A 27,454-nucleotide genomic window follows, 5' to 3' on the forward strand; every position below is an offset into this window, starting at 1 on the left:
TGAAGTTGCACCAAGGGAGGTTTAGTTTAGAAATTAGGAAAAATTTCTTTATTGAAAGAGTGGTGAAGCATTGGAACAGGCTGCCCAGGAAAGTGGTGGAGTAACCATCCCTGGGGATGTTAAAAAAACATGGAGACATGGCACTTTGTGACATAGTTTAGTAGACATGGTGGTATTGGTCTGATGGTTGGACTTGATGATCTTGGAGTTCTTTTCCAACCTTAATGATCCTAAGATTCTATGAAGTAAAGGCTCAGATTCTACAGGCTGTGCAAACAAAAGCTCTGAAGTTTGCATGGGGAAAGACTCTAACATGTGACTGGTAGGCTGCTTGTTTGTGTGCTACCTAGCCCAGAGTTTGCTGGGCATTTCTGGTCAAGCTCTCAGTGCTATTGTTTAAAGACATAAGCAGAACTCCTTTCCCACACTCATCACAGCTCTGTGCAGTGCTGGATTCTGCAGGAAGTGGGCATAGACCGTTTTCAAGAGCAGAATCAATGAATAAGCTTTTTATGAAAACTGATTTGAAACTAACTGAACGAGCAGTAAACTAAAACTGGAGAAACCAAGCAAGGTGGTAGGATGGACCTGGAAGTGATCCAGTCCTGTTCAGTGTAGTGGACCAAGGCAAGATAGCCCATCCCAAACTGGCTGGTGACCCTTTACTGTCTACTGCCTACCAGGATCTGCAGAGTTGTTAGTTCATTGCTCGGTGGGCAGCTTTTCTCCCTCCAGTTTCTCTCCCTGCTCATTTTGACTTGGACCTCGAAATTCTTGCTTCCTTTGCCACTCTGAGTGCCACACCATCCTGAGCCAGCATGTTGGTTGTTATTGCACTTTCAGCCCTATTGGAGCAGTCAGGAGATGTGTGCAGCTTGCTGGAGACTTGGGGAGTTAGCAGGTGGCTGGCAGAGATTTCCTCTCCCATACAAGCCTGGCAGACTTGCCTGCTGGGCCTGCCTCATCTTGTCTAGCCTGATTTGAATGATAGGCTCTACAGCCTGGTTGAAATGATCACAAAACAGCACTCTGCCAGTATGCAAAGCCTGTCGCAGGGGAACATTTCTATAGCAGTGTCAGGTCAGGAGTCTTGCTGTTGTAGGTGGTGATACGTTGCCGTATAAATGTAGGACAGAAAATCATAAAAGGAGTTTCTCTTTCTCTACTGCTGTTTTTTTTTCCTCAGCAAACTGCTTTTGAACTGTAGAAAATAATTCAGAAACCTGAATAGATTCTGCTTAGCATCTTGGAAAGCATTGACATACTGAATTTTTCCAATACATTCCCTTTTCACAGTGGCTACTCCAGCTTGCTCAATGCACAGCACTCAAGGGAATATAGTGGAAGAGAAACCACAAAAGCAAAATCTGAGCTCTCTTTCCCTTGGAGAGTTTGGTTTGTGGTGGTCTTTCATCTGCAGGAAGGACACATGACCATCTGATTTCCCATTGACCCCTTAGACGAATCTTATAATGAGATCCCTGACTCCTAGGAATGGTATGGGAACGCTACCCTGCTTAACCCATAACATTGGGAAGGAAATATGGTTCTCGAGTAAAAAGCAAGAAGCTAACATCATTCCTGCTGGACAAGCAAAGGTTTTGAGGCACACTTTTGTGTGCTGGCTTTAACAAGCTAACCGAAGCCAGGTCCCATAGGTGCTGTGCCCCCAGGATGTTCTGACCTTGTGGAAGCCGTGGGTGTTCTCCTGAACAAGTCTCCTCTGATCCCAAAAACATACGTCTAAATATTCACCTACCTTACACAGTCTTGTGATCAGGACAGATTTTGATAGCCATAGCCGAGTACACTGTGGTTTGCTCTTTTCCAGAAGTCACCAGCTTTTGTTGCTGATGTCTGAGTAAATGAAGCATCTGGTTCCAGGAGAGAAAATGCCAGCAGAATCTGGCCCTCCATACAGTGAGAAGTAATACATTGAACAGCTGGTGTTTTTCCTGCACTTCTAATTGAAATAATATTTTTACAGCTGCTGTGACCTGTTCCAAATTCCGTTTGCTTTTTCCTTTAAATGTTAACCTTTACAGTGCTAGAGGCTTGCAGTGACTAACAGCATACTTGTCTGACAGGTCTGAATTAAACCAGCTAAAGTGTACTTTCTAAATATAAAGATCAGAGTAGGTAGTGTCATTTCATAGCTTCTTTGTTTCCTTAATCACTTTTGGCAGACTAATCCTGGTGATGGAAAAAGAGCTTCAGCTTCTAGAAAGTCTCTGTGTGAAGTGGCACCAGGGCTGTCTGCTAAGTTCAGAGAGCAAGATTCACATCTCTTGGGCCCAGTGCTTCCTGCTCTGCAGGAGCCAAGAATTTCACTGACTGAGGTGGACTGATTTCTTGCCAAGAAAGTTAACAGCTTATACAGATTGGGACAGGGAAACTACTAGCTCACCAAAGAGCCACCCAGCAGCCTTTAGATTAAATGTTAAATAAAGAAAACTTGTTTTTCTGTCACTTTTATTGACAGAAAATTGGTTTTAAAATAAAATCTACTACAGAAATGCCATCAATATGTCAGTAGGAGTAGCCTGTTTAAAGGTATTCACCTCAAACCTACTCTAGAAGGAATAAGTTTTTCAGATAACTGAGATAAAAATTAAATGACCCCACAAAAGCCTAAGCGTAAGCTGCACTGAGAAAAGTAAAACTGATGTTTTGCAGGCTTGAAAGAAACTGCATTGAAGACCAGCACTACTTGGATAGCCATCAAGTAACTTGTTCTTTAGCCTGATAATGTCACAGCAAATACACCAGCAGGAGGAAAGCATTTATTTCATTACTGAATAGTTTCCATGGCAGTGGGCTCCCTAAGCAACATGTAGTTAGAGACTCAACATGGAGCCTCTGCAGTTCCCAAGCTCTTTGCCATGATTAATTTCAGTGCAGCTGTCCTAACAGGCACTTGTGTCAAGAATTGAACAAGAGCAGCACCTCTCCACAGAAATTATTCAGCACCTCACAAAACACAGGGCTATTATTTTTACGCCAAGAAATTTTATTTTTTTTATAAGAAAAAACAGCTCAGCTCTTCGCTCCCTTAATTGCAGGTGTTGGGCATGCTGACCATGATAATGCTTCACCTAAGCCCTGCAAAGTCCTGTGAGTGGGAAAAGACGTGAATCCCAACTAGCTCAATGACTTAGCCACTTTATATTGCTATTTCTGCAGTTAGGACTGTACCAAGGAAAGGCAACCACACTTTACTTGGCCTCCAATTGAATAGGAGCGCTGTTAAATTAAGCAGAATTTTCTAAATTACGAGAATTTTCTGCCCTCTTTCCTAGTTTATATTGCAAAAGTTCACTTCTCCCAGAGGAAGAGCATGTTACCACTCCCTTCTTTGCCCGAGATGGCTGAACTCTTCTTGCTGTAGGGACTTAAAGCCCCATTTTCTGTTTTTCTGGGATACTTTTGTTTTATGGATCTTTGTAAAAACTGGAGCCTTCAAGCTTTCTCAAACTGAGGACCTTAAAGTTGGAGGAACTAAAAAATCACATTAATTCCTGAAAGTTTAATAGTTGCTTTGTTCTTTCTGGTTTACACTTTGAAAATGAAATAACGTATTTTTTTAATAATAACAGATACTAGAGAAATAGGTATATTTCTTGTATGTACAGGGAACATGTTTGTATTTCATGTATAGTTTGTATCATGTTGATATAAAGGACAGATCTTATAGAATCGGCCCTGTTGGTGATGGGGAATATAATGGGAAACATTTACTTTGCATGGGAAGCTGCAGGCTCTGCTCTGTTCCACAGCAGTAGGAAGTCTTGTATAACTGCTGGCATTCTTGAGAGGGGATTCCAAAGCAACTTAGCATCCTTCCCAACAACATAATGGGCATGTGGGTGGAGGCTTGTTAGGGCATGATCCATGCACTGAACAACTGGTGAAATGTCCTTGTTAAGACAGATCTTGGACAGCTTTTCTTTCTTTTCTGCATCTGTAAAGTTCAAAAAAGAAGATCATTCAATGACAACCAGGCAAGGTGACTTTTAACTCTTCCCCCCACACTGATCAGCGCAATTTCATTTAAGAATTGGTATTTCTTGCTTTTCCCTACATATGAATTTGTAGCATTTTCTGAAGACCAAGTCCCATAATGACTTTGTAATATGGTTAACCCAAAGAATGGTCTATTACCCTTAGTTGTGGAACAGTCACGGCAAACCTGAGCCTTGTATGGTCTTGGGACAGCCAGCCAGCATTGACAGCAGCTTAGAATAAATCTAACCATGTAAGAGGCAAAGTGACACAGGAATGCTGTAGTTGTAAATGAGTCTCCTGTGAGGAAATTGCTTTCTGGAAAATTGTGAAACACAACTAAAAAAAGAAAACTGGGGGACAAGAAAAGTCCAAGGATCAAAAGAAAAGCATCCCCTGTTCAAGCAGGGTTAGCAAGTGTCTGTCAGACAGTTCCTGTATGGCTTCATCACCAGTGGGGCTAGCAGAAGAAAAGGGAATTGATCCCTATCTGATTACTAAATAAACAAACAATAATGGCAGAAAAATACATAGGGCACATTGATTATATCATCAGATGAAAGGTTTTCTATTTGGAAGCTTGATTGTTTTGACACAAATGTCTGGAAATTGCCTCACCTTTCTGAAAATACTCCTCTCCATACTGCTTTTTAATATCAGGGGGGAGCCTATTCCAAATAACCTCCTTTTCTTTCATGATCTTTGCTGGATTGGTTAATGATGTTTTGAAGAGTCCAGGTTGAATACAACAAACCTTAACTCCAAAAGCTTTCATATCCCTCCTGCAAAGACAGCCAAATGATTTAATCACATTAGACATTGTTATTAGTTCTGTGGGATTTTCTTCCATATAATGCTTTTATTTCTGTCCTTACATGGCAAAACAGAACAAAAATACTGTGAGCTTTCAGTGTGTTTTCCCTAAAGGAAAGAGGGATGAACTATCTTACCTGCTTCTACAGAGTGAGAACATGCTTGGGCAGTGATTGCGCAGTAGCTGACAGTGTGTGTTTGCCATGCTGCTTCACCTTGCAGTAGTTCATTAGTTAACTGACTTGTCTGCAAGGCTGACTGGCTGCCTAAATGCATGTATGCAGAGCCGTTTTGCATGTCCTAGGGAACCTTGAGCTCTAGCTGATGCTCCAGATTGTTACAGTTCTTCAGTTCTTCCTGGCTCCATCTGACATCTGTCAGCCCCGTTTTAGTGTATTGGTATGTAAAATGGCAGTGTATATTGCTCCCTGTCTATTATAAAAAGAAGCCACGGTGCTCCCCAGGATTAGTTTGCTGTGCTCTCCAGATTTCTCTGATATTTGGTGTAATTAATCAAAGACACTTTGGAGAACAAAGCTTAGACAAATGTTACTACCGTGCAATAACTCATGGTATGGATATTTTTCTGGCTGGGCAGCTGCTGTATATTTCTAGGAGCACTTTTAAATTAGGAAAATGACATTTATCTTGCTAAGATATCTGAGTTCCCTTGGGTGGAATTTCCCTTGCAATAAGGCCTCTGTGCACACTAAGATAGGTTAGTTATGGATGTATAAGACTACCAACTATGCCACAGTAATACCTGAGGACAGCTTGTGCACCCAGAAAGCTTTGTACCTTAGTATTCAAAAGTGGCATAATATATGTTGAGCAAAGGCACTTTCAAGAAGAATTAGTCCTAAGTGTCTAGTGTTTTTCAATTTTATACCAAGTGTTAGGATCAGCTTCTATTCTGCATGTGCCAGTTTTTACTTAGTACGTGAACCTTATAGAAAAAAAACAAAGGTCTTTCCACATAGTGAGTGTTGTACCTTAGGCTGTCATTAAATCCTTCCACCCCAAACTTTGAAGGAAAATAGCCTCCACCATTGAATGCTATGCGACCTCCAATACTGGATACATTTACTATCCTTCCCTTTGCTTTTTTTATCAAGGGAAGCATATTTATTGTAACATTTATGAGTCCAATTAAGTTAACTTCAATTGGTTCTCTGAAGTGCTCGATATCCAGCCAGTCTGTAGGAGCTGGTGTCCCCATAATTCCAGCATTATTGACAAGTCCCCAGAGACCTGCAGGGGAAAAAAGAAGAAAGTCAGGAAGCAAGTTTTCACCTAAAGCTTCAGAATAATTGAACGAGGTGAGAGCATAGAAAATCAATGACGGACCAAGAGGGCAATAAAGATTTGGAGGAATTGCTGGCAAATGCCCTGCAGCATTCAGCTTTGTTCTCAGTGTCCAGGGTTTATCACCACACTTTCCATTACATTTTGTAGAGTATTCACTATACCACAGCATTTTGGGCAGTGGGTGGTATTGGCTTTCTGTGGGAGAAAGGGCAGTAGAAGATCACCAGGTATGGGTAAGAGCAACTAGCAAGAAAGAGACACCTGGTCCTTGGTACAGGTAGCATCCTGCCCTGGGTCTGAGATGGGTGAGATACTTAACAATAAAGAACTCTTGATAACAACAAAAAAAAAAATTAAAGAAAAAACCCTAAAAAATGTTAAACTCAGAGGTTTGAAAACAAGATGGGAACTGTGTAGCTTCCACTGTTCTTCTCCCCGCCTCCCTGATGTTTTTGTTGTAGCAGAGAATTTCTGTCTCACATTGACTGACTGGAAACGGAAAGGATTTTTTTTTTTTAAACAGCCAGCTCCAATAAATGAGGTTGAGGCAGGGAAAACCACTGAACTGATTTGAGAAACACTTCTGAGCCCTCAGAAGTGGGAGGGGAAAATAAATAAATGTAAAACTAGTTGTCTTGTATCAACTGTTAGGGTTGTATGAATGAATAATTTGCTAGCCTGACCTCACTCAGTTTTCCTTGCACAAGGAATCACTTTTGGCCTGAAACAAAGCAAAGCAATTTGTCAAACTATAAGCAATTTCATGAAGAGATGAAAAGTCAGATGGAGATTGGAATTTAGTATTAAGTATAATTGGTACTATGGCATATCATAATAGACCAGATTTAAGGCTCATTTAGCAGAATACAGCCTGTAAGATCTTGGGCTTTGTGAACTGGACTGCAATGCCACTCCTACTGAAATCAATTAGCATCAGTAATGGAAGCAGCAGCTTGTCTTGCACAATTTATAGGGTTGGAGATACGGGATTTTCCTATTTTTCAGATTATCTGCAAGAATTATTTAAGAATAGTTATATTCAGATTTCTGCAATAGAGTTCATATGTAATTTTTGCTTTAGATAGAATGAGTGATTACTTACAAGTCATTTATTACATGTATTCAATGTTTAAAATAAAGTCTCTTTGAGCTTGTTAAGTGGAATATATTTAATTTGTTCCCTAGCTGGGTAATGCAGAATGGGAGGTGCTGAGCACTCGTGCCATAACACAGATATGCATGTGAGTACAAACAGTCTCAATGAAGGTTCTAGGAATTGGATTCCCGTTCTGACAATGTGCATCAATAAGCCTGATGTTTTGAGCACATTCCCAAATATTTATCTACTACTAACTAGATAAAACATCCCTCTAGTGAGATCTTCTTCCATGTTTCTGGAAGGTGACATGCACACACACTAGTCAAATGCCAATAAAATAAGCTCTGAATGAGAATGGTATTTTCAGGAAAGTCTATTGCCTGGTGTGGGGTTTTTTTGGTTTTGGTTTGTTTGGGGTTTTTTTTTTGTAAGACAGATATCCTGGCACTCACCTTCTGGCTGAACTTCAGCTTTGACCCATGCAGCCACTTTCTTAATGCTGTCTGAATCTCTCACATCTAACAGCACTGTCTGAAGCTGCTTTGAGGTCACGGCTTTTAGCTCTTTGGCTCCTATTTCAGTCAGACAACTGGCAAAAACACGGAATCCTTTTTTATCAAAAAATTTTGCTGCCATATTTCCAAATCCTGTGTCACATCCTGTGATGAATATATATTTTCCAGTGAGGTTTGTAACCTGTATCCCATCTCTTGCCCTCCAACACCACCATAGAGAGGCGATGCCAAGAAAGAGTAAGGCGTAGAAAAGCATTTTGACTGAAGTCTTCTGGACACCTTCTCCTGGAAAAAAAAAAAAAAAGCTGCTAGTTCTTAAGGGACTGCTGATTGGTTGACTTCCCTTCTTGAGTTAGCTAGCTGCAGCTTTTCAGAGAAGCAGGCATAATTCAGAAATGCAGAGCATCATTCTCCTTGTGCTAAAACAAACAAAAATCCTTCCTTGAGCAGAAATGAGAACTGGTTACGATGAATAATGCATATAAGGTTATGGCTGCCAGGTTAGTAAGCTCCGATTGAACATAATCTGGGAGAAACACTGACTAGAAAAGAGCAGCAAAAATGAAATATTTGCGTGGAAATGAACTGAAATGTCTGAACTTAGTGTCAGTTCATAGAAAATTAAAGAATTAAGACTGGGGTGAGCTGGCCACAAAAGTTCAAGCAAGAACAGCAGGACCCAGAATCTTTCTTGGTACCATGGATACTGAAGCAATGCTAGACAGCAAACCTTATTTACTTCATTTTACTAAAACCTGTGGTTATTAGTGCCAGACTCTCAACAAAGAGGGTAGTAAGTACTGCCTCTTTGCTTCTCAAGTAATAAATTCCCACCAGCTAGGCTGTGGGACTGTGCATGTGGTCCCTGAGTGTGGGAAGGAAGGTGAGGGTTGGAGCACTTCATCTGCCGGAGTGAAGGTCAGGTAGCGTGGCAACATCAATACCATGAAATAAATTTAGGAAGAGCCTGCACATCTGGGATTATACTCCAAATGACTTAACAGTGAATTTATAAGTAACTATCGATGGCTGATGAAATTCCACTTAAAGAAAACAGTCCAGTTTCAGGAGCCCTCATGGCCTGGAAAACAGGAGATGCCCGATGCAATTCACCAAAAAATAATTATAAATAGACTTAAAGGAGTACAGATGTTTTTAGAGATTGCTTATAGACAATCCATCTCTGCGGGGCAAGATATGATGAAGTTGCATTTACTATGACCAAATTCTGCTTTGGTAAAAATTAATTTAGAAAGTAATTACAAACACCTGACATGTTCTTAGCATTATAATAGGAACAGGAATACTGCTTTTAATTTCTGCATGCTGCATTGCCTTCTGCTCTGATGTGGTCCAATGTATCTCCATTTTCATTGCAAGCCTTGTGGCAGCTCATGGTGGTTGTTTATATAAATATCTATGCTGGTGAAATAAGACTTCTTGTGCTGGATGGAAGTCACCCAGGGATTTGCAGAAGTTGTAATGCAGAGGTAGTGCTTATTGTTGCTTAAGTTCCTCTGCAGTATCAGTAGTGAAGAAAGTATGAAGAAGTGGTAAGGTAACTGCCCTTCTCATGTTGTATTTCCTGGTCCATTTGCAGACTTGGTGCCACAGCTGGCTTTCCTTCTCCTGCAACACTTATTAAAATTACAGTTCTCTCTATTACACCCTTGCTCTGCCTGGAGTTGCCATATTCCTTTGTTGGCAGCTGAATAACAGTTTGGTAAGTCTCTGGCTGGTGCACATCAGTGCCAGGGACAAGCGTGCTCCCAGGGGTGTGTGGAGACCGACCCTTCTTGCATGAAGGCACCGCTCCTCGAATCCTGTATTCAGTTCTGGGCCCCTCACCACAAGAAGGATGTTGAGGCTCTGGAGTGAGTCCAGAGAAGAGCAATGAAGCTGGTGAGGGGGCTGGAGAACAGGCCTTATGAGGAACGGCTGAGAGAGCCGGGGTTGTTTAGCCTGGAGAAGAGGAGGGTGAAGGGAGACCTCATTGCTCTCTACAACTACCTGAAAGGAGGTTGTAGAGAGAAGGGTGCTGGCCTCTTCTCCCAGATGACAGAGGACAGGGCAAGATGGAATGGCCTCAAGCTCCACCAGGGGCTGTTTAGGCTGGACATTAGGAAAAAATTTTTCACAGAAAGGGTCATTGGGCACTGGCAGAGGCTACCCAGGGAGGTGGTTGAGTCACCTTCCCTGGAGGTGTTTAAGGGAGAGGTGGACGAGTCACTGAGGGACATGGTTTAGTGTTTGTTAGGAATGGCTGGTCTCGATGATCCAGTGGGTCTTTTCCAACCTGGTGATTCTATGATTCTATGTTCACTGTTTCCACACCAGGTTACCCTCCCACTCCTGCCTGCCCCTGACCTCAGCCTTGCCATGCTGGCAACCCGAGGACCCAGGCATGGAAAGCACTTGGAAAGAGCCCCTCTAGGGGAGACAGAACTGTGTTTCATCATGACCTATGTCAACTATAAAGTAGATATAAAGTATAAGTACTAAATTAACAAAAACAAACCAGAATTTTGTCCTGCTCTGTAATCTGGTCAATATATAAAACCAAAAGCCACTGCAGGCAGACTGAGGGAAAAGGTCTGCTTTTGCCATGGCAGTTGGCATGGGACTTGGGACAATCAGGGTTAGCTTCTGGTCCCTGTGAACTTTAATCAGTGGTTTGGTGGGACTTTATGTCAAATTCTTAAAGTGCTGAAGTTACAAGGTTTTCAGCCAGAATGCTTGTACAGGCTGTGTTTCCAACTTCAGCCTGCCAGGGAGACCGACTTGTCCAGCACCTGCTCACAGTGGCCTGGCTTTGCAATGTAAAGATCTACCTCTGATTTTTATAGGGACCACAAACCAAAAAAGAAGAAAACCAGAGGGCTTATCAAGAAAAATAATGTATTTTTCTGTGGCTTCCAGGAGGGAAAATAATGAGTCATTTAGTGGTTGGGAAAGCAGAGGCACAGGGGACAGGTAGCTCACATGGACATGTCATCTTCTGACAGGAACAGGCAAAGTGACTGTGGGGCCAGCGGCCCAGAGGGTGGGGCAGGCACTCTCAGAGATATCCTTTTGAAATAATTTTTTAATTTTAACTCATTTCATCACTTAATTTTGATATAGCTGTTATAGTTAACATTTAAAATTTAGAGGTTTTTTTCTTCTTCTATTTTTTTTTTTTTTAGAAGTTTTGTTGCTACCTCTGCTATTTTTATTTGCACAACTGCTTGGAACGGAAAAAATCCTTACTGGCTGCCAGACTTGTGTAGGATCAACAGGATAAGTGAGTGCGTGTCCTGCTTCTGGTACTTCCAAGAGCAGATGGTGAGAGAGTAACTATAGAAACGAGGCGAGACTAGAGGCAAGTCCCTTGCTGCCCACCTCCCTGCTGGACACACTCCAGATGGTATTTTGCAGTTTCAGTACAGCATGTTTTTGTGACCAAAAAATAAATATACTGTGACTTATTGTCTCAGATCATGATTTAGATCATGGGAGAAATAATAAGTTTCTTCCTTTCTTTGTGTTAGCCTCCCACTTGGAGGTATCTGCTCCCTACAATCACCTGCTTAGACTTTTTACTTTCCACAACAAAAGAAAGTCACAGAAACATCCTCATTGTGCCCAGAGGTACTTTCCTTACTTCAATGTAAGGAAATTATCTGCTATTCCCCTTTTTAATATGAAGAAATGTTGTTTTGCAAAAAAAGGAAATTGACTTCTTGTCAGCGAACAGTTTTTTTGCTTGCAGCAAAAATGATAAAACCCAGACGTCAAAAGAGGAAGTCTTGCTCTTAGGTGCAAAAAGGAGGTTCCTGTGTAGGGAACTTGCTAAAGATCTCTGGAAAGGACAGTAACTTTTTAGAAGTCATGCTGGACTGAAGAAAAAAATGTACATATGTACCTCATGGGATTAACATAATTCCATTTTTAATAGTGTAAATCCCAAATCAGTAACATCAGTGTAAATTTCACTTTGCGTTGTACAAAGTGAATGCTGAGTCATGTTTGTATAACTGCTGTGGTGCCAAGAAAAGAATGAAGACACAGCAGGTGTGTACTTGCCAAACTGACCAACTGTGTGTGTGGACTGAACTTTCTTGCAGATTCCTGTTCCTCCAGTCTCAGCCACAGAGAAGCATGTTCTCTGCCAGCCTGATTTTGTTGGTTATGTCCTCTAGATACCTTATTAAGTGTGATTTTTTTTTTAGATTAATTTCATAAACAGTATTTAACAAGTGACACTCCAAGAACAGATGTGGAAGTCATCTGCTTAATGCTTCAAGTTGCAAACTCTGTCTACTTTATTTCAAATGTTCCTTATCTTAAATCAGGGTACCGAAAGAGAGATGTAACTTGCTTTTGCTTAGAGTTCACTTTACTTTCACTTTCACAATATTTAGGTGGAAAAATTGTAATAGGATATGGAGCAAAATAACAAAAAGTATTTTCAAAACCCAGGAGTAGTAGAGTTTCAAAGGATCAGAGAACAAGAAGATAAAGCATTGTGCAGAAGCAGAAGTGTGCTATGATATTAAGATCTGCCTTACACTTCTGACACTCTGACATGCTGTCACTGTAAGTGGCACAATTAAGATGGGAATTACACTCAAGTGAAAAATCCTGGCTTCTTGTGCCTGGAACAACTATATGCTAGCTGTAGAGATAAATTTGGCTATGAATGGTTAAAAAATTAATGAAATATAAGAGCTGTCTGCGCAATGCCTTGTGTCATGCAAGAAAGTCAAGACTGCTCTAGTTGCTTACAGACTTTAGCACAAAATACCGAAACAAACTGGTCATCTGGAATCTCAGCCTGTAGTGGCAGATGGAGCCTATTTGCCCGGTAGACAACCATGGCCGCCTACTCCTGCATAGCAGTGAGCATTTAGGGCAAAATTTCTGGCTATCTTTAGGAAGATTTGGAAGCATTTTATTTGATTACTACTAGTAGATGTTGTCAATAGTGGAATAAAGATCAGTAGGTTATAGATTACAGCTTTGAGCTGAAGAGTCCTGTGCCAAAAGAGCATGTAAACTTTAATTTCTAACAGAGAAATTATCTATCCAGGAATAACTAAGATTCATTTTTATTCACTTGTTCTTGCGAACAGTTGGAAGAAACCCAGAGAAGAGCTGATGACTTCATTTGGAGTGCTAATATGCTGGAAAAGCCAGCTTCTCAAATTGAGGGAAGAAGCAGTTATTTTACTGGTTTTGGCTCAATGAATTGTGATCTTTTTCTTCCTGTGCAAAGAGGTATTAAAATGACATGAGCTGTACCCAAAAAAAAAGGTTTCACTTCAACTCAGACCATGACTAAGAGGAATTGCCCTGACAGTATTGCTTATCTTTAGTGAACTAGATACTATCTGTAACCTGCCAAAATCCAGAGGTTTTGCATGTGTCCATTATGAGAATTCAAGGGTGGGTGCATCTGTCCTCAGTCTTCTTGCTGTTCTGAAGTCCTCCACTCTGTTGTTTTAGTTCAGTGACTAATTCTTCATTCACTGAAAGGCTGACTCTGTAGATAGAAACTGAGTTTTCCCTTGCCAGATCATAAGAAGGAAACAAAGTACAAGAGGGCTTGAGGAGATGGAGTGGACTTGGCTAGTTTTTCTACTAGCAGCTGCAAAAGGGGAAGGTGACTGTGGGAGTGGGACCAAAACAGAGTGCTTTATGTTGTTCACTTTGGTCTACACAGATGTTTTTTTCAGCAAAGATTCATTTTTATGGCCTATGTTGTAAAGTCAGGTAAGAATTTATTCAGGATATTTTGTAAGCATGAGTTGAGAGAAGTGGAGGTTTAGAAGGGAGCAGGGTCCTTCAAAAAGTCTGGGTTAGCCTGTGGCCTCAGCTCCGATTCATCACTGCCTTGATCAACTTCATTTGCTGTGTGAAACAGGCTCTGCACACACTTTCTGAATGCTTAGATGAGCAAAGTCTTAAAGTGAAAAGACTGCAGTAATTTGTGTAAAGCGAAAATTATATTCTGCCTCTGGTAAGCCAAGCCTTATCTGGCTGGACTTCCTTGCATGCCAAGTGTGAACTCTGCTTGAGTACCTTGAAAAGCAAAGGCATTGCATGACCTTTCACCATGTTGCTCCTGAAGAAGTTGTGAGGAGAGAACAAAGCAAAACAGGGTTCTACTCCACCATATAATTTTTCTTCCAGCCTCTCCATTCTTGCGACTTGTGCTACAAGTAACTATATTTTTATCTCTGGCTCTACATAGTGGACAAGATGATTAGCGCTGTAACGTTATCTCAGACAGTATTATTCTCAGAGCTATGCTGTGTGCATTAGTATAGATGTAGAGTTCTTTTTGTTGAGAAAATGGGACAGTACAGCAGGTTTGTGTTTGATTATGCTGTTACTGTGAACACAGAAATGATGCTAAATAAGCATAATGGAGTTCTGCTCAGCTACACGTAATTGTGGTGCACTTTTGTGCATGAGGCTTTATCATGGAAAATTTATAAGTGCAGAAGACCTGAGGAGAGCTAACAAGCATTATCTTTTCATCTTGTCCTGTCAGCCAGGGCTCTCTGTAGTGAGAACTCATTTCGGAGGGGAACAAACTGTGTTTGCCATTTCCCTCTAAGCTCTATGGTGACATTGGCTGAGGTTATAGCATTGTTCTCACCAATGTCCTTTACTGAAAATTCCATGGAAAGCTCATCTCCATGAGAATTCACTACTACTCAGGAGCTTCTAGGTTTTAAAATCTTCATTTTAAAGGAAGAATGGTAAAATAGTACAAGCCACAGGAATAAGGACAACCTATGGTTTAGAAAAAAGAGCTTTTGAACAGGTTTCTAATCTGAATTTAGCTTAATCTCTGAACTGATTGTCATATTATTCATCTAGTGTTGCTATTTATTGCACGGACAGTAGCGTACGCTGATTTATGGCATGGCTGATGAAGTAATTCTATACTCATGCTGATAAAATAATGTTAGAATAATCTCTTCCTGTACATTCATTGTAGGCATTTTTTTTCCAGAGAACCTCCTGGTGTCCTCCTGTATAATTGCTTTCCAAGTACCCTGACTTTATGTTATGAGATTACATTAGTCAAATTTAAACCCTCCATTAGATGTCAGTGAACTTTGACCATTGTGACCGCATGGTTATTGACCCAGGTGCAAACAGCCAGTGCCCAGTTTAAAGATTCAGTTCTGACAAATGGGTTAGAATAATGAAAAAATGATGTGAAATTGAGTATTTCACTGATTTATTGAACAGGACCCTTGTAATTTGCTGTATGATACATGATTTTTCATAGCCACAGGTAAGTTACAAATTTATCATGATTAATGTTTCAGAGTTAACTGATAAAGCTTTCTGAACTAAAAGGTACTTATATTTTTCCTTCAGAACAATTTAAACTAAATGCTAAATGCCGTTTGCATAGTTAGTGGTTTTGGTTTGTGTTTTTGTTTTCTTTTTTTGAACAGAGCTGTTTGAAGAAAAAAGACTTTCAAGTTCCATTTTGAAGCAAAATGTCTTTTTTAATCTATGCTATCATTAATATCTGAAGAACCTCTTTTTAAATAAAAATGAAAGACAGTGCTTCCAGCCCTCCACCTCCCCTCTTTGTGTTAAATAAAGATCTGATGGGACTTAAGACGTGATTAGATAAAGATTTCAAAGGGCTTTGGATCAGGTCCTAATGTTACTTCATTCTATAGGATATGTGCTTTTGCTAGCATTTTCCAAGGATTAGTTGTCTAAATCTGTATTTTGAGTTCCTTAAAGATTTTTGTTTATCAAAAATGCAGTGGTCATACCTTAACTCGTTAAAGTAAAATGATAGTTCACTTTAGTGCAGTTTCTGAGGTCTCTGCTCCTAGTTTGTACTTTGCACACAGGGGTAGATGGGATGACCTAATGCCTTAGGATTTGTATTATCTGTGATTTCTATTATCTAAATAATTTTTAATGCAGACAACAGCAACAGTATTTTTGAAGACATTGTAAGTGATCCTCCAGTAAATATTCAGACCCTGAGGAAGATTATTTTACTATCCTAGTACATCACGTTAATCTGCTATGCTAATCTGCTGTATTAAACTGTTTAAGTTGGCTAATGAATGATGCCTGCTGAACAGGAGAGTATGAGGGTAGTACTTGATGTGTTGAGCTTTAGAAAATATGGGAAAATTGTATTTCCTTTAAAAAATATGGCACAGTCACAGTTTTATTCTCCAATAAAACATCATTCCAGAAATTTTAGCTCTAGCAAGTGTTCATAACTCAAATCCCTATTCAACTCTTATCAGTCATTGTGGATTTTCTTCCACTTTTCCTATTATTCAAAATTGCATCAACATTCAGGCTTAAAAAAATCGGTTGCAAAATACATTTCATAGCATTAAAATACAATGTCAGAGCAAGCACTGAAATTAGAATTCCCAGCATGATACTGGCATTTAAAGGACAGATTGATTTTTATAGTGTTGCTTTACAAAATTTTTATAGATGTTATGATTGCAAAGTCAAATGATAAATAGCTGAAAGAGGATAGGCAGAGAGTGGCTTTGCTTTGCTTTACTTTTGCCTTGGTCAGTTTGTAGTATAACATTATCCATTATCTTTCTGAAGCAGAAATGCAATGGGGATGTTTTTTTAACTACTTCATAGCTTTTCACTGGGAGCCACATTCAGCATTATGGTTCAAATGGTTTATATCACTAAATTTACATAGGTTTAAACTCTGAAGAAGTTGCGAAGTATTTTAAAGATGCTGGAATGTGTGTGTAAAAAATGCCCTTATCTTGATAGCAGAACAGGTAGCAACATCGCTTCTTTACTCCAGCAGAACACATTTTCATAACCCAGGTGACATTTTCAATTACACTGATTTAAATGTAAAATCAGTAGTTTGTCTGTTAGATCAACTTTGCTTATACAGTTCTATTAATTGTGTGCTAAGCAGTGCAAAGCAATCAGGACTAGATGTGGAAGATAATGATGTCTTTATTTTTAAGGACAAATTGCTAGTAAAATTACGATTGTTGTAAACTGATTCTTGCAGAAGAAAATATGAGTATATGCTTGCATTTGGTATCTTCTGGGTGTTATTAGTTCAGCCAATGATGATTTAACCATTTGAACCAAAAATATGAAAAGTTTAACAAAGATACAAACATTGTGATTTCTTTGAAATTTCTTCGTCTTTTTTTGACCATGTCTTTCCTAAAAACATATACTTAAGGTAAAAAACAAACCTGGCCAGCCTTAGGCCAATTGTTTCTTTAAATTATATTTTCCTTAGAACCCTGTCACTGTGAAGGTCTACACAGTCTGTGCTACCACTGTCATATGTCTTTGTAAACAGAGCAAAATGTCTGTGTTTTCAGATCTGTAGTTCCAACCTCACAACCGAATTGGCTTACTATGAAGTGTCTTGAGAATGTTATCACTGATAAAACTGCCAAAAATGAGCTGGCTGAGAAACATACTTTTTCTTAATAAACTTCTGGAATTTTAGGTTGATTCTAACAAACAGGTTTTGGAAATCTGTTTCAGACAATTTCAATCAATCAGGCACAGCAAAAGATAGGAGGTTGGGAGAAGAATAAGCTTTGTGTTTTCTTTGAAGAAGTGAGTGAATTTTTTTCCCCGCTTGGGGAAAATCATCACTCTCATCTTCCGTGAAATCATAGTCTCAAGGCACTTAAAGCTGCTAGGATTATATGCTTGCCTTTTTTGGAAGCTACATTTATTTCAATATAAACTGAATAATGTCAGCTGGAAATTAAGGCCTTGTTAAATCCTTTTCCATGTGCTTGATGCAAATCCAGCTGAAGTTAATTTTAATGATTTGTAGATAGGTCTCATGTGAGACAGTGGTATGTATATGATGCTTTCCTTCCTTTCTGGTCAGAAGCAGGTGTTACATGCTTTCTCTGTTACATGAAAAGGTAGAAAGAGAATGTGGAAATATGCACATGGTAGAAACTTTAACTAAGGAAGTACCATAACTTGTTCAGCCTATTTACCATCTGTCTGAGAGAATGGAAAAATTATGATTAAGATTGTAATTTTTTTCACTGTATGTGGAGATGAGTAAAAACTCCTGTGATTTTATGTTTTAGTGACTATTCTAGTCCTGGCTAGACATTTCATTACTGCAGTAGTGATTTGGCTTTACTCATTTACTTAAAGAAAGGATTTGGGTCACAGAAAGTGAGTGGGACAGAATTTACTGATGGGTGGATGAATCTCTGCTCATCAGAAACTTTTAGGCAAGAGAAACTACATCCACAGAGTAGTAATCATTGAACCAATGTCCAATTGAATGGATGTACTGAATGAAGCCCTGCAGAAGTCTGTCTTGCTTCTGATAAAATACAATAATATTGATAGCAATGCAGATTACACAATGAGGAATACACTTACTAAATTTGATGAAGACAGGTAGGACAGACAGCAGATACGTTGGAACATGACTAGAAAGCAAAATCCCGTTAACAAACACTTAAAATGGGCTGAAGCGTATTGGGGCGATTAAATATGGACAATAACAGGTAGGAGTAATCAACTGTGAAAATATAGTTGGGAAAGTAACTGGCTCCGTAGCAAATTTTTTGCAAAAATATGAGTGGCTTCAGTGGATTGCAAACAGAATTGAGTCAGCAATATGATACTCCTGTTAAAAAAAACAAATATCATACTGGGTTGCAATAAGAATATAATCCGTTAAATCCTTTACTCTGACTGGTGCTGTGGTGCTGTTATGTACTCATTATTTCAAGAAAGATATGCCAGTATCTGGAGGACACAAAGGAAATTTGAATGAGTCGCTTTCTTCATCTGAAAATTTTCTAGTATTATTCAAATACATGCAGCCTACTTACACAGTGGAAAGGAATTACTATATTCCATATCCTTGTTGGAATGTACAAGAGGTAAGAGGCTTAAATTATGCCAAGTAAGATTCAGGACTAGTCATTAGAAAAACATTTTAGCAATAAGGATAATAAAACAGTAATTGCTTCTGTAGTTCTTCAGGCATCTTTGATAAACATTCATTCAAATGAGACATGACTAGATTAACTTTGCCTTGGATGTTGAGAATTAATCAAGAGACTTTGGTCTTTCTAGCCTGACTTACTGATTCAGTGATGTGCCAGGGTTGTACACGTAAAATTCAGGAGAAAAGGTTAAAAAAGAGAAGGGCTTGACTGGGAGTAAGCAGTTCTTGAAAGCCAGTTTGGAGTGAAACATAACAAAAAGGAAAGGTTGGGACTTTATGGGAGGTGATTTTATTAAGTCACACACGCAACCTGAACCACTGTACTGGTTTCTATTATGTTGCTCCAGTCTAGGAATGGGTGTATTTCTTTCATCCTCTGGTAATTTCAGAGGCAAGCTGCTGCTCGCCTTTTCCCACCTGTAAAGAACAGCAGGTAATCACACAGCTGTTGCCAATACAAAGGGGTTTGGCAGTTTTAATACTATTAGCAGAAAAGAAGTGGTTCCTTTAGAAAGCTAAATAGGGAAAGACTCAGCTGGCTGGGAGTTTGGGTGATGTAGCACAACTAATCGGTGGAAATGTGTCTTTTATATAGAATATTTCTGTTATTTGTGTATAAGACATTAAAGTATTGATATCTGAATGTGTTGTGACGTGCTTAGAACCAGGGGTTATGAGAAGTTTATACAGGAGTATAAACATACAAATGTTGATGTTTAGAGACTGGAATAAGGTATTGTAACTATGCTTCGGGTTGTATTACATTAAACAAAGGTGGAGATGAGATGGCTTTGGTTATGAAGGGAATGTTCTGAGGAAGGCTTTTGTAGCACTTTTCTCCAGATGCCACCTTGGATGCCATGTCTGCCTGGTCCGAACTAGCTCTACCAGCAGATTTTGCTTCACAAAAGGGCTTGTAAAACAAAAAGATGTTAACTTTGTCTCCTTATTTTTGCTCATGTATGACATCTGCTCAGTGTGTCGGTGTGACCAGTTAAGAATAAACCTGTTCAGAGGAGAAGGTCTGCTGGGACACTCATCCCAGCCGAGAGTTGTAGGAATGCAGCTAGTGGTGGTGATGCCACAGATGTCAGTGTGACCCTGGGGTACCCCCCTGGCCATCCCTCTTCTCATCTGACTGCTCCCCATCATGGTCCTGCTGCCCGCTGCCAGCCAGGATGGCACAAGGCAGGAGCAGGTCTTGTTTATTTTAATACAACCATCAATATAGACAGGGCTGTTTGCAGTGGGGCAGGAGGTCTTGCACTTAAAGGTTACTTGGGCATGCTTCTCTGAGATGTTTTTCTACTCTATAGTTTCACTGTGGCTGGGACATACATTGTGTCATAACTTGTGCTGTAATCAGTGGTATTGCCCTGTGATAATGAGGGCAAAACTGAGGTAAGCAGGAATTTAATGTAATACTGTTGTATGTTCACAGAAAAACATATGCTGATACTCTTTTTCCTGTCCCCCCTCCTCCCTTTTCAGGATTTCTGATTTGAGTAACTAATCATAATGGCTGATCCTGTTGCTCTGCGTAGCATAAAGAAACTAGGAGAGGATAACTATGTTTTCGACTTGGATGGGAAAGGTAAGAAGTTTATTCTTCAGTCAGCTTTTTGTTTTATAGAGCATATCAAATAGGTGGTGGGTGGTCTAAGTGGAGCAAGCAGGTGCTTTTGAGTGGGCTCTGAACAAAACAGAGCTCGATGGGGTGGGGTGCTTTTTTTTACCTTTGGTTCTCTTTTTTTTTTTTTAATTCATCAGATGTATTGGTAGAGCAATCGGGCTGGATAGTGATAAAGACTATGCATTTTTATTTCACTTGAAATAGTGACAGATTACATCCAGACAATAATTAAACTTCTGCAAGACTTTATGACTGATTCCTCATAAAATAGCCCTCTTCAAGCCTCTCTCTGCTATGTAGCAGCAGTGTCCTAGGTATAACATAAACCTAGCTCTTTATTCATTGTCATCCCAAGTGATGCTCCCCAAATATTTTCTACATCAGCCCTTATGATGACACTTCTTTGAAGCCCCTGCCAACATGAGCTGTGCTTTAAGTATGCTGTCTTTAACAACATTGCTTCAAAGCGAGCTAAATTCAGATCCGTTCTGGTGACTAAGGAGTTGCCCTGCAGCATAATGAAATCTTTCAGTACAATTCTGTTTCTCTAAGCTACGGTTCCTTAGAAAATATCTCAAGAACAGACAGTGTATCAAGTTCATCTTGCCCTCCAGGGTCACAGCTGCCTCTCTTCCACAGGATTTGCAGTGTCTAAGTTGTTGGAAGGCAAGTGCAAAGAGCTACTGCTTCTCCTTTGAGGACCATGCATGAACTGCCAGTAGAGCAGTATTCCTTGATGAGACAATGTCCAAGAGAACTACTTGAATACTAGCAAACATTTTGCAATAAAAATGAGTTGAGCTTTGGTAAAAGTCCTGAATAATTTATTTAGTGAAAACCATTTTGTCTTCTGGGGGATTGAGAATTTGAGATGACTTCTTCAAGAAAAAGCAGGCATAAATTGATATGAACTTACCAAGAAATTTTTGGACCCATGTCAGTTTGTGTCCCTGCTCAGATGTATGAGTAGAAATAATGCTTATAAATCAGGAATGATCAGGTCCCATGGGATTTTATGTTTCACCTGTCTACAGAAGATAATGTGCTTTAACAATAATTATTAACTAGAGTGTGCATTTATTTTCCCTAACAGGTAACAGCTTCAAGAAATCAGAGTAAGTCATGCACACAAACAGAACTATAAAAATATCTAGGAATGTTCAAAGAAGTTAATGTCATTGGATCATATTGATGCATTTGTAGACTATATAGTGTTTAATGAAAGCTGTTTTCTAAGAGTTGAACTGCCTTATTTATTACAACTGATACTGGTAGACCAAAACAGTCATAGAAAACTTTAAAAATATAAAATAATGGCAGCAAAATAAGGTGCAACTAGTCCTTTAGATTTTAACTGATCATACAGAATAGTAATATGTCATGTGAGCTCTGAAAAAAAACTGTATGGTAGGGTGAGAGGCCTGACTGTCAATATGAACACGCAGACAATATTAGAGGGAATGAGAACAGAACTTTTCTCTGTCTTAAAGAAAGTACTAGCGAACAATCTGGATGGTATTTGTTTCCCTAACTGATCTCAAATAACCCACGACCAACATTGTAGCAACAGTGTTTTGATGAGCCCCTTACAAAACAAAGCATAAACCTCCAGATCATTTTAACCTCCGTTCTAGCCCCTGTCTAAAATTTAGAAGAATTATCAAATCACTGGTTCCAAAGAAATCTGAAAGAAATATCTAGTCTCTGGGTAAAATGTAAATTCAGAGAAGTAACCAGGAGAATAATAAAAAAATAAAGTAAAATCTTATCTTTTTGCTAGGAATTTCTATACATATGAAGAAACCTTTACAGAGAAGAAAAGTGAAGAGTGAGTTAAGTTCAATTATGTGTACTATCTTTGCATATACAACAAAATATGCACTAAAATACAAGTTTATAATTTCACGTTTTCTGTTTTTGAAGGTCATCAGAAAAGAAAGGAAATAATGTTCGTGTTGGCTTCTTTCAGCTGGTAATGAAAGCAATGGCTATAAATATTTAGTGTATTGTGCTGTTGAATAAGTGATACTAATCTCTACAGTTGTTTTGGGGAATAACTGAAATTAAGCCAAACTTTTAAGCATTAAAACACTGAGCACTAAATACTGCCATTAAAGTGAATGGGAATTTAACAGAACCATTTGTCATTTTGTCACCGTGGTGTCGATTATCAATATTGTCATACTTGTCAATTAAACAACCTACAGGTAGATATGGACAAAAGAGTTTAGATGCACAGCAGGGATCTAGATGACCTTGGTTCATTCTTATTTTTGCAAAAAATTTCCTGTGTGATATTTGGCAGAAAATTTAGGTCCCTTGTAATTGTTCCATGGTTATTAGAAGGTTGGTAATTATAGAAACCTGGAAAGGCAGAATGCTGTATGATATGTCTTGCCTTTGATAGGTCTTAGAATCCCATAGGGTGCATCTAAATTGTAAAATTAATGTAATAGATAGATGTCCAACCTTGCAGCATGCAGCTAAGAGGTTTTATTACTTCTGTTTTACGCGTAGTCTATGCAATTAGCCTGTAATGTATTCAAATGAATATGATCTTGACTAGTACTGAGGCAGTCAAGTTACATCCATGTGGTCTGTATTCTACCTGTCTAAGTATCTCAGCTCTTAGTTGGGTGGAGAGAAGAGTCTGTCCACACAAATGGCTACGTCTGTCAAGCAGAAGGGTTTGAAATCTTGAATTCTCTCTCCTGTTTCATGCAGATGTTTAACTTCTAAAGTGCAATTGGTAAACACAGTGTGTTTGCATCAGTTGTGCTGAGAGATTAGATATCACATACCTATGCATGTTCTGTGTGATGTTTGGTTTTGGTTTGGTTTTTTTTTCCTCATCAAGGGAATTCCTAGACTGTTTATGGGCACAGTTTGCAAAACAGTGGCAGTGCTGCAGTTCTCTTCTAATGTTTTCTGTAGAAAAATCTTTAATTTATTTCCCTTTAATGTAAACTGACTTTTTTCCTTTATTTTGTCTCTGCTCTCCTGTCCCTTTTCTATATTTCTTCGAAATTCCCACACTTTCTTCTCTTTGACACCTTATAGCACCTACAGAACCTTGATAGGTTCTTCAGCAGGCTATGATTCCTCTTTACACTCCTATTTCAAAATATATATATATATATATACAAACACACATATCCATATATATACACACACTGATACCCTATACGGACAGTTTGATCTATATATTTATGCATGACTTAAACTGAGAATCAGACTTCTCACAATCATGACAAAGGTAACTTAAGTTGCCGTATCTTAGCTGAGTACGCAGTTGCATGTGTGCGTACTCCTGGCCCGTGGTAAATGTAAGGTAATAGGACTTAGCTCAATTCTTGTTTTTCTACTGCAGACAATGTCGTATTTGTATACATTTCTCCCAGATTAAAAGCCAACACATTTTAGAATATTAATTATGAGAACTCGCTCTGAGACATTTGGTTGGCTTTCTACCACAGAACCCCAGACTTTTGAGAAATTGCCTTACTCTATTCAGAGGCTCTGCATGATGGCCTAAGGCTTTTTCCTCCCTTTCCTCTCCTTCCATCCCCACAAGAAATCTGCAAAGCAGGCTATATATATTAATTATAGTTACTATTCTTATACTTCTAGCTAGTTTCTGGAATGATGATAAGGTAGAATGGTATTGAGCTATTAATATCATATGATAATGGTCAATGCTACTATCAGCTAAAAGGAAGCTCATAACAATTTATGAAGCTGTAATCACGGGTGCATTTGGACTAGATTTGTCTCCTTTCTGTACTGAAGATAATTCTCAAATTTAAAGGGAATGATTTTGTATCTGATCCACCTAATTAATCATTTAACAGTATACCATCAACATGAAGACTGCCGCTTAACAGAGACCATATTTTTTTCTGTCTTTTTAGTTTCGATATTCTTCGTCTGTGGAAGTTTTCATGATGGCTGTTGGTAGTTTCTGTGCTATTGTTCATGGAGCAGCCCAGCCAGCTGTTTTGCTTGTGTTTGGTGCAATGGCAGACACATTTATTGAATATGATATTGAAATGCAAGAGCTTAAAGACCCAGGCAAGATATGTGTAAATAACACCATAGTGTGGATTAATGGTAGTATCCATCAGAATGAAAAGAATGCCACAATCAAATGTGGGTAAGTAGTAAATGAAGAGAAACGTCTGCTTCTAGGATGCAATTCATCTTAGCTTGTGGGAGATGTCTGAGGCAGGTCATATGAACTGCCCTGTAAGAGTGCTTGCTTCTTTCCATTAACTATAATAAATGGAGTCTAGATGTTTCATTCAGATACAACTATCTGTCAAAGCCATATTTGAACCTGTAACCTTCCCTAAGGCTCATTTTTCAGTGCATCATTCCAAGAGTTTTCTAATCTCTGAGCGACATTTAATTAGATATTTAATTAGAATTAAAGTTACTCATCTAAAGGTCCCTGAAATTCAGGGCACATGCAAAGTGATTCCTAGATGTTGGTGACTGGAGCCAAATTACTTGCTCCAGGTTGTCCAAACCAGCCCCACAGGAGGGTCTGGCAGATAGAATACAGCATTTGCTGCAGACTTTTGTTCCTCTGAAGCAGCAACTACATGTGTGGCAGGATAAATTAAGGCATTAAAAATGGTACGGAATATCTGTGTTAGGCCCCTAAGCTGCTTGCATGATTGTTTTTTCACAAGAGACCATGTCAGGTGCATAGGATCCCCTTTTGGCTTAAAATTTCAATGTACCAGATTCTGGATAAACAGGATAAAATCTGCTGTCCACAGGATGTTTTAAAGAACTTCTCTAAAAGCATAACCAATTACAACCTGAAATGCCAATTTCAAAGTAATCTAAATGCAACAGCAGCGACTCAGTCCCCTTCACTGGTATTAGGAGTAATTTAATATTCCTACTAGAGCTAAAAGAAAGGATCATTCCAGATTAGCAAGCTTATGGTACAAAGTAATACTTGAACTGACTTCAGCACCCCTCATTTGTCCGTCTAAAATGCTGTTTAAATCTCAGTCTTATTAGCTGGTATAATGGCATAAACCAAGATAATTCAACATCTAATGAAAACTTGCTGGGCAGCTCTTCCTTGAAACACTCTGTCTCCTGTGCTGTTTTAGAGCATGCAGTCTCATGGGGTTTCTCAGAGGCTGCAGGGCTGCTCCCGGACAGCAGAGCAGAGCACCTCCTGGTACCTGCCAGCGCCCAACCTCTGTGCCACGGGCAGAACAAGCAAACCAACCTCAGTGTTGGGAAACAACACAAGCTTCTCTTACCAACACAAGCTGACTTCCCAGCTGACATGGTTAACTTGAAGAAACATCACATTAGAAATCTGCAAGAAACTTGAGATGTTATTGCTAAATTTTTCTCCCCCCCTTTTTTTTCAGGCTGCTGGACATTGAACAAGAAATGACCAGGTTTGCAGGTTACTATGCAGGAATTGGTTGTGCCACACTTGTGTTAGGATACCTCCAAGTCAGTATTTTGTTCCCTATTTTTATTTCCCAGTTTAAATCACTAAATAATTAAGTTTATAATAATTATGTTCCCTTTAACTGCTTAGTCATCTGCCCATTTGAGCAGAGCCCACACTTCTACTTCTCATTCTATCGGCTGAAATAGGTTAGCTTTGGTGATCTGAGACCTCCTTGGATTTGTTCATGCGTACTCTTGTATATGGATACCTTTTACCCAGCAAGATGAATGCATGCTGCTCCTTTTACACCACAAGAAATACTTGCCCAAGTGTGGTTACTATAGAATCCATGTGCCCTCCCAAAGTAACAGCTGAAGTTCATGCAGATTCTCAGTGGGCATCATAACTGTTATTCTCTGTGGTTTTGTTATGTAGATATTACTGAGCAATACAAGTGTAAAACTAGCGTTAGAGAAGAATCATACCCTACATATTCAGTAGTAATGGTTCAATCCTTCTGACTGAGATGAGCCACAAGCTTGCGTGATTCCTTCATAATCTGCTAAAGGGTCTACTGCTTTTGAAGCTTTTTATAATTGCAGAAATCACTTGTCATTCTTTTCCCTAAAAGCTATCCCAGGGTTTTGTTGAGGTGGGATGGCTGCCATCCCTATATTACTTGCAGCTGTAGATGGAAAAATTTTTGTCTGTATGACATTCACATAAGAGCACAAGTCATTTAACTTGCACCTCCTGTCAACCTATCAGAACTGAGACGAATGCTTGATCCAGAGGCTTTATAAAATTGTTGGATTACTTAAAGATCAACGGCATAAAACAACAATCATGTCTGTGTATCTAGAATATATTTTACCTGAATAGTAAGTTTATCAATAGTCAAATTGCTCTTTCCCATTTTAGCCAAATAGCTTTCTCCTGCGTGTTGGCAATAGAGAGGTTTTACTGCAATTTATCAGCCACATCATACTCTTCACAGATCTGCCTTTGGGTTATGGCTGCAGCTCGTCAGATTCAGAAAATCAGGAAAGCTTATTTCAGGAAAGTAATGCGAATGGATATAGGCTGGTTTGACTGTACATCTGTAGGAGAACTGAACACCCGAATTTCTGAGTAAGTAATCTAGAAAAAAAAACATGCTACACAGAACATTTTGCACTTCCTTCCAGACACAACAGAGTGCCAGTAACTAGGCATTTGACAAATACTTTCTAATACAAAATACAGCTATGTTCCTGGGAGCATTTCTTCTGCTAAAGAAGATATAAGCACCTACCTTTAGAAAGGGACCCAACGTAGATGGAGAAACCTTCTTATCCTGGATAAACACTTAGCCCTGAGAAAAGCAGAGCTTAAGGCTTCCTTCTTTTCTTAGTTGTTCCTGTTTACAGGGTGAAGGCAGCTGAGGTGAATAGACTGACTCTAGATGGCTCCAATTTCTCAGTCATGCCTGCATAATAGTAGTCACATTTGCAGAAGATTTTTCTGTAGTTGAAGGGGATTTTATTTGCCTTTACTCACTACCCAGTGGTCTATGACTTTCTGTGGTTTTCTTTTAATGAAGAATAAATGATAAGTGTAAGCCACTGTGAAGAATTTCTCTGGCTAAAAAAAGCAATGAACTGAGCATGTATTTGTCTAATAAATGACAGTT

General features: G+C 39.2%; 2 protein-coding genes across 2 annotated transcripts in view; one reads left to right on the forward strand and one right to left on the reverse strand.

The window, feature by feature from the left end:
* Positions 1 to 3,037: 3,037 nt before the first annotated feature.
* Positions 3,038 to 27,152, reverse strand: LOC138722696 (dehydrogenase/reductase SDR family member 9-like). The gene is made up of 5 exons (XM_069861162.1): positions 27,077 to 27,152; positions 7,675 to 8,022; positions 5,808 to 6,066; positions 4,621 to 4,784; positions 3,038 to 3,961 (listed from the first exon to the last, which is right to left on the reverse strand). The coding sequence occupies exons 2-5, from the start codon at positions 7,991 to 7,993 to the stop codon at positions 3,735 to 3,737; spliced, it is 969 nt and encodes a 322-aa protein (XP_069717263.1). The 5' UTR covers positions 7,994 to 8,022; positions 27,077 to 27,152; the 3' UTR covers positions 3,038 to 3,734.
* Positions 20,240 to 27,454, forward strand: part of ABCB11 (ATP binding cassette subfamily B member 11) — a 37,908-nt gene continuing 30,693 nt past the window's right edge. The window contains exons 1-6 of the mRNA XM_069860986.1: positions 20,240 to 20,315; positions 21,448 to 21,469; positions 22,278 to 22,326; positions 24,266 to 24,507; positions 25,754 to 25,841; positions 26,780 to 26,913. Of these exons, the coding sequence (XP_069717087.1) occupies positions 20,240 to 20,315; positions 21,448 to 21,469; positions 22,278 to 22,326; positions 24,266 to 24,507; positions 25,754 to 25,841; positions 26,780 to 26,913 (611 nt within the window). The remainder of the gene's footprint in view (positions 20,316 to 21,447; positions 21,470 to 22,277; positions 22,327 to 24,265; positions 24,508 to 25,753; positions 25,842 to 26,779; positions 26,914 to 27,454) is intronic.

Source organism: Phaenicophaeus curvirostris, chromosome 7 (assembly GCF_032191515.1).
Source record: "Phaenicophaeus curvirostris isolate KB17595 chromosome 7, BPBGC_Pcur_1.0, whole genome shotgun sequence".
NCBI lineage: Eukaryota > Metazoa > Chordata > Aves > Cuculiformes > Cuculidae > Phaenicophaeus > Phaenicophaeus curvirostris.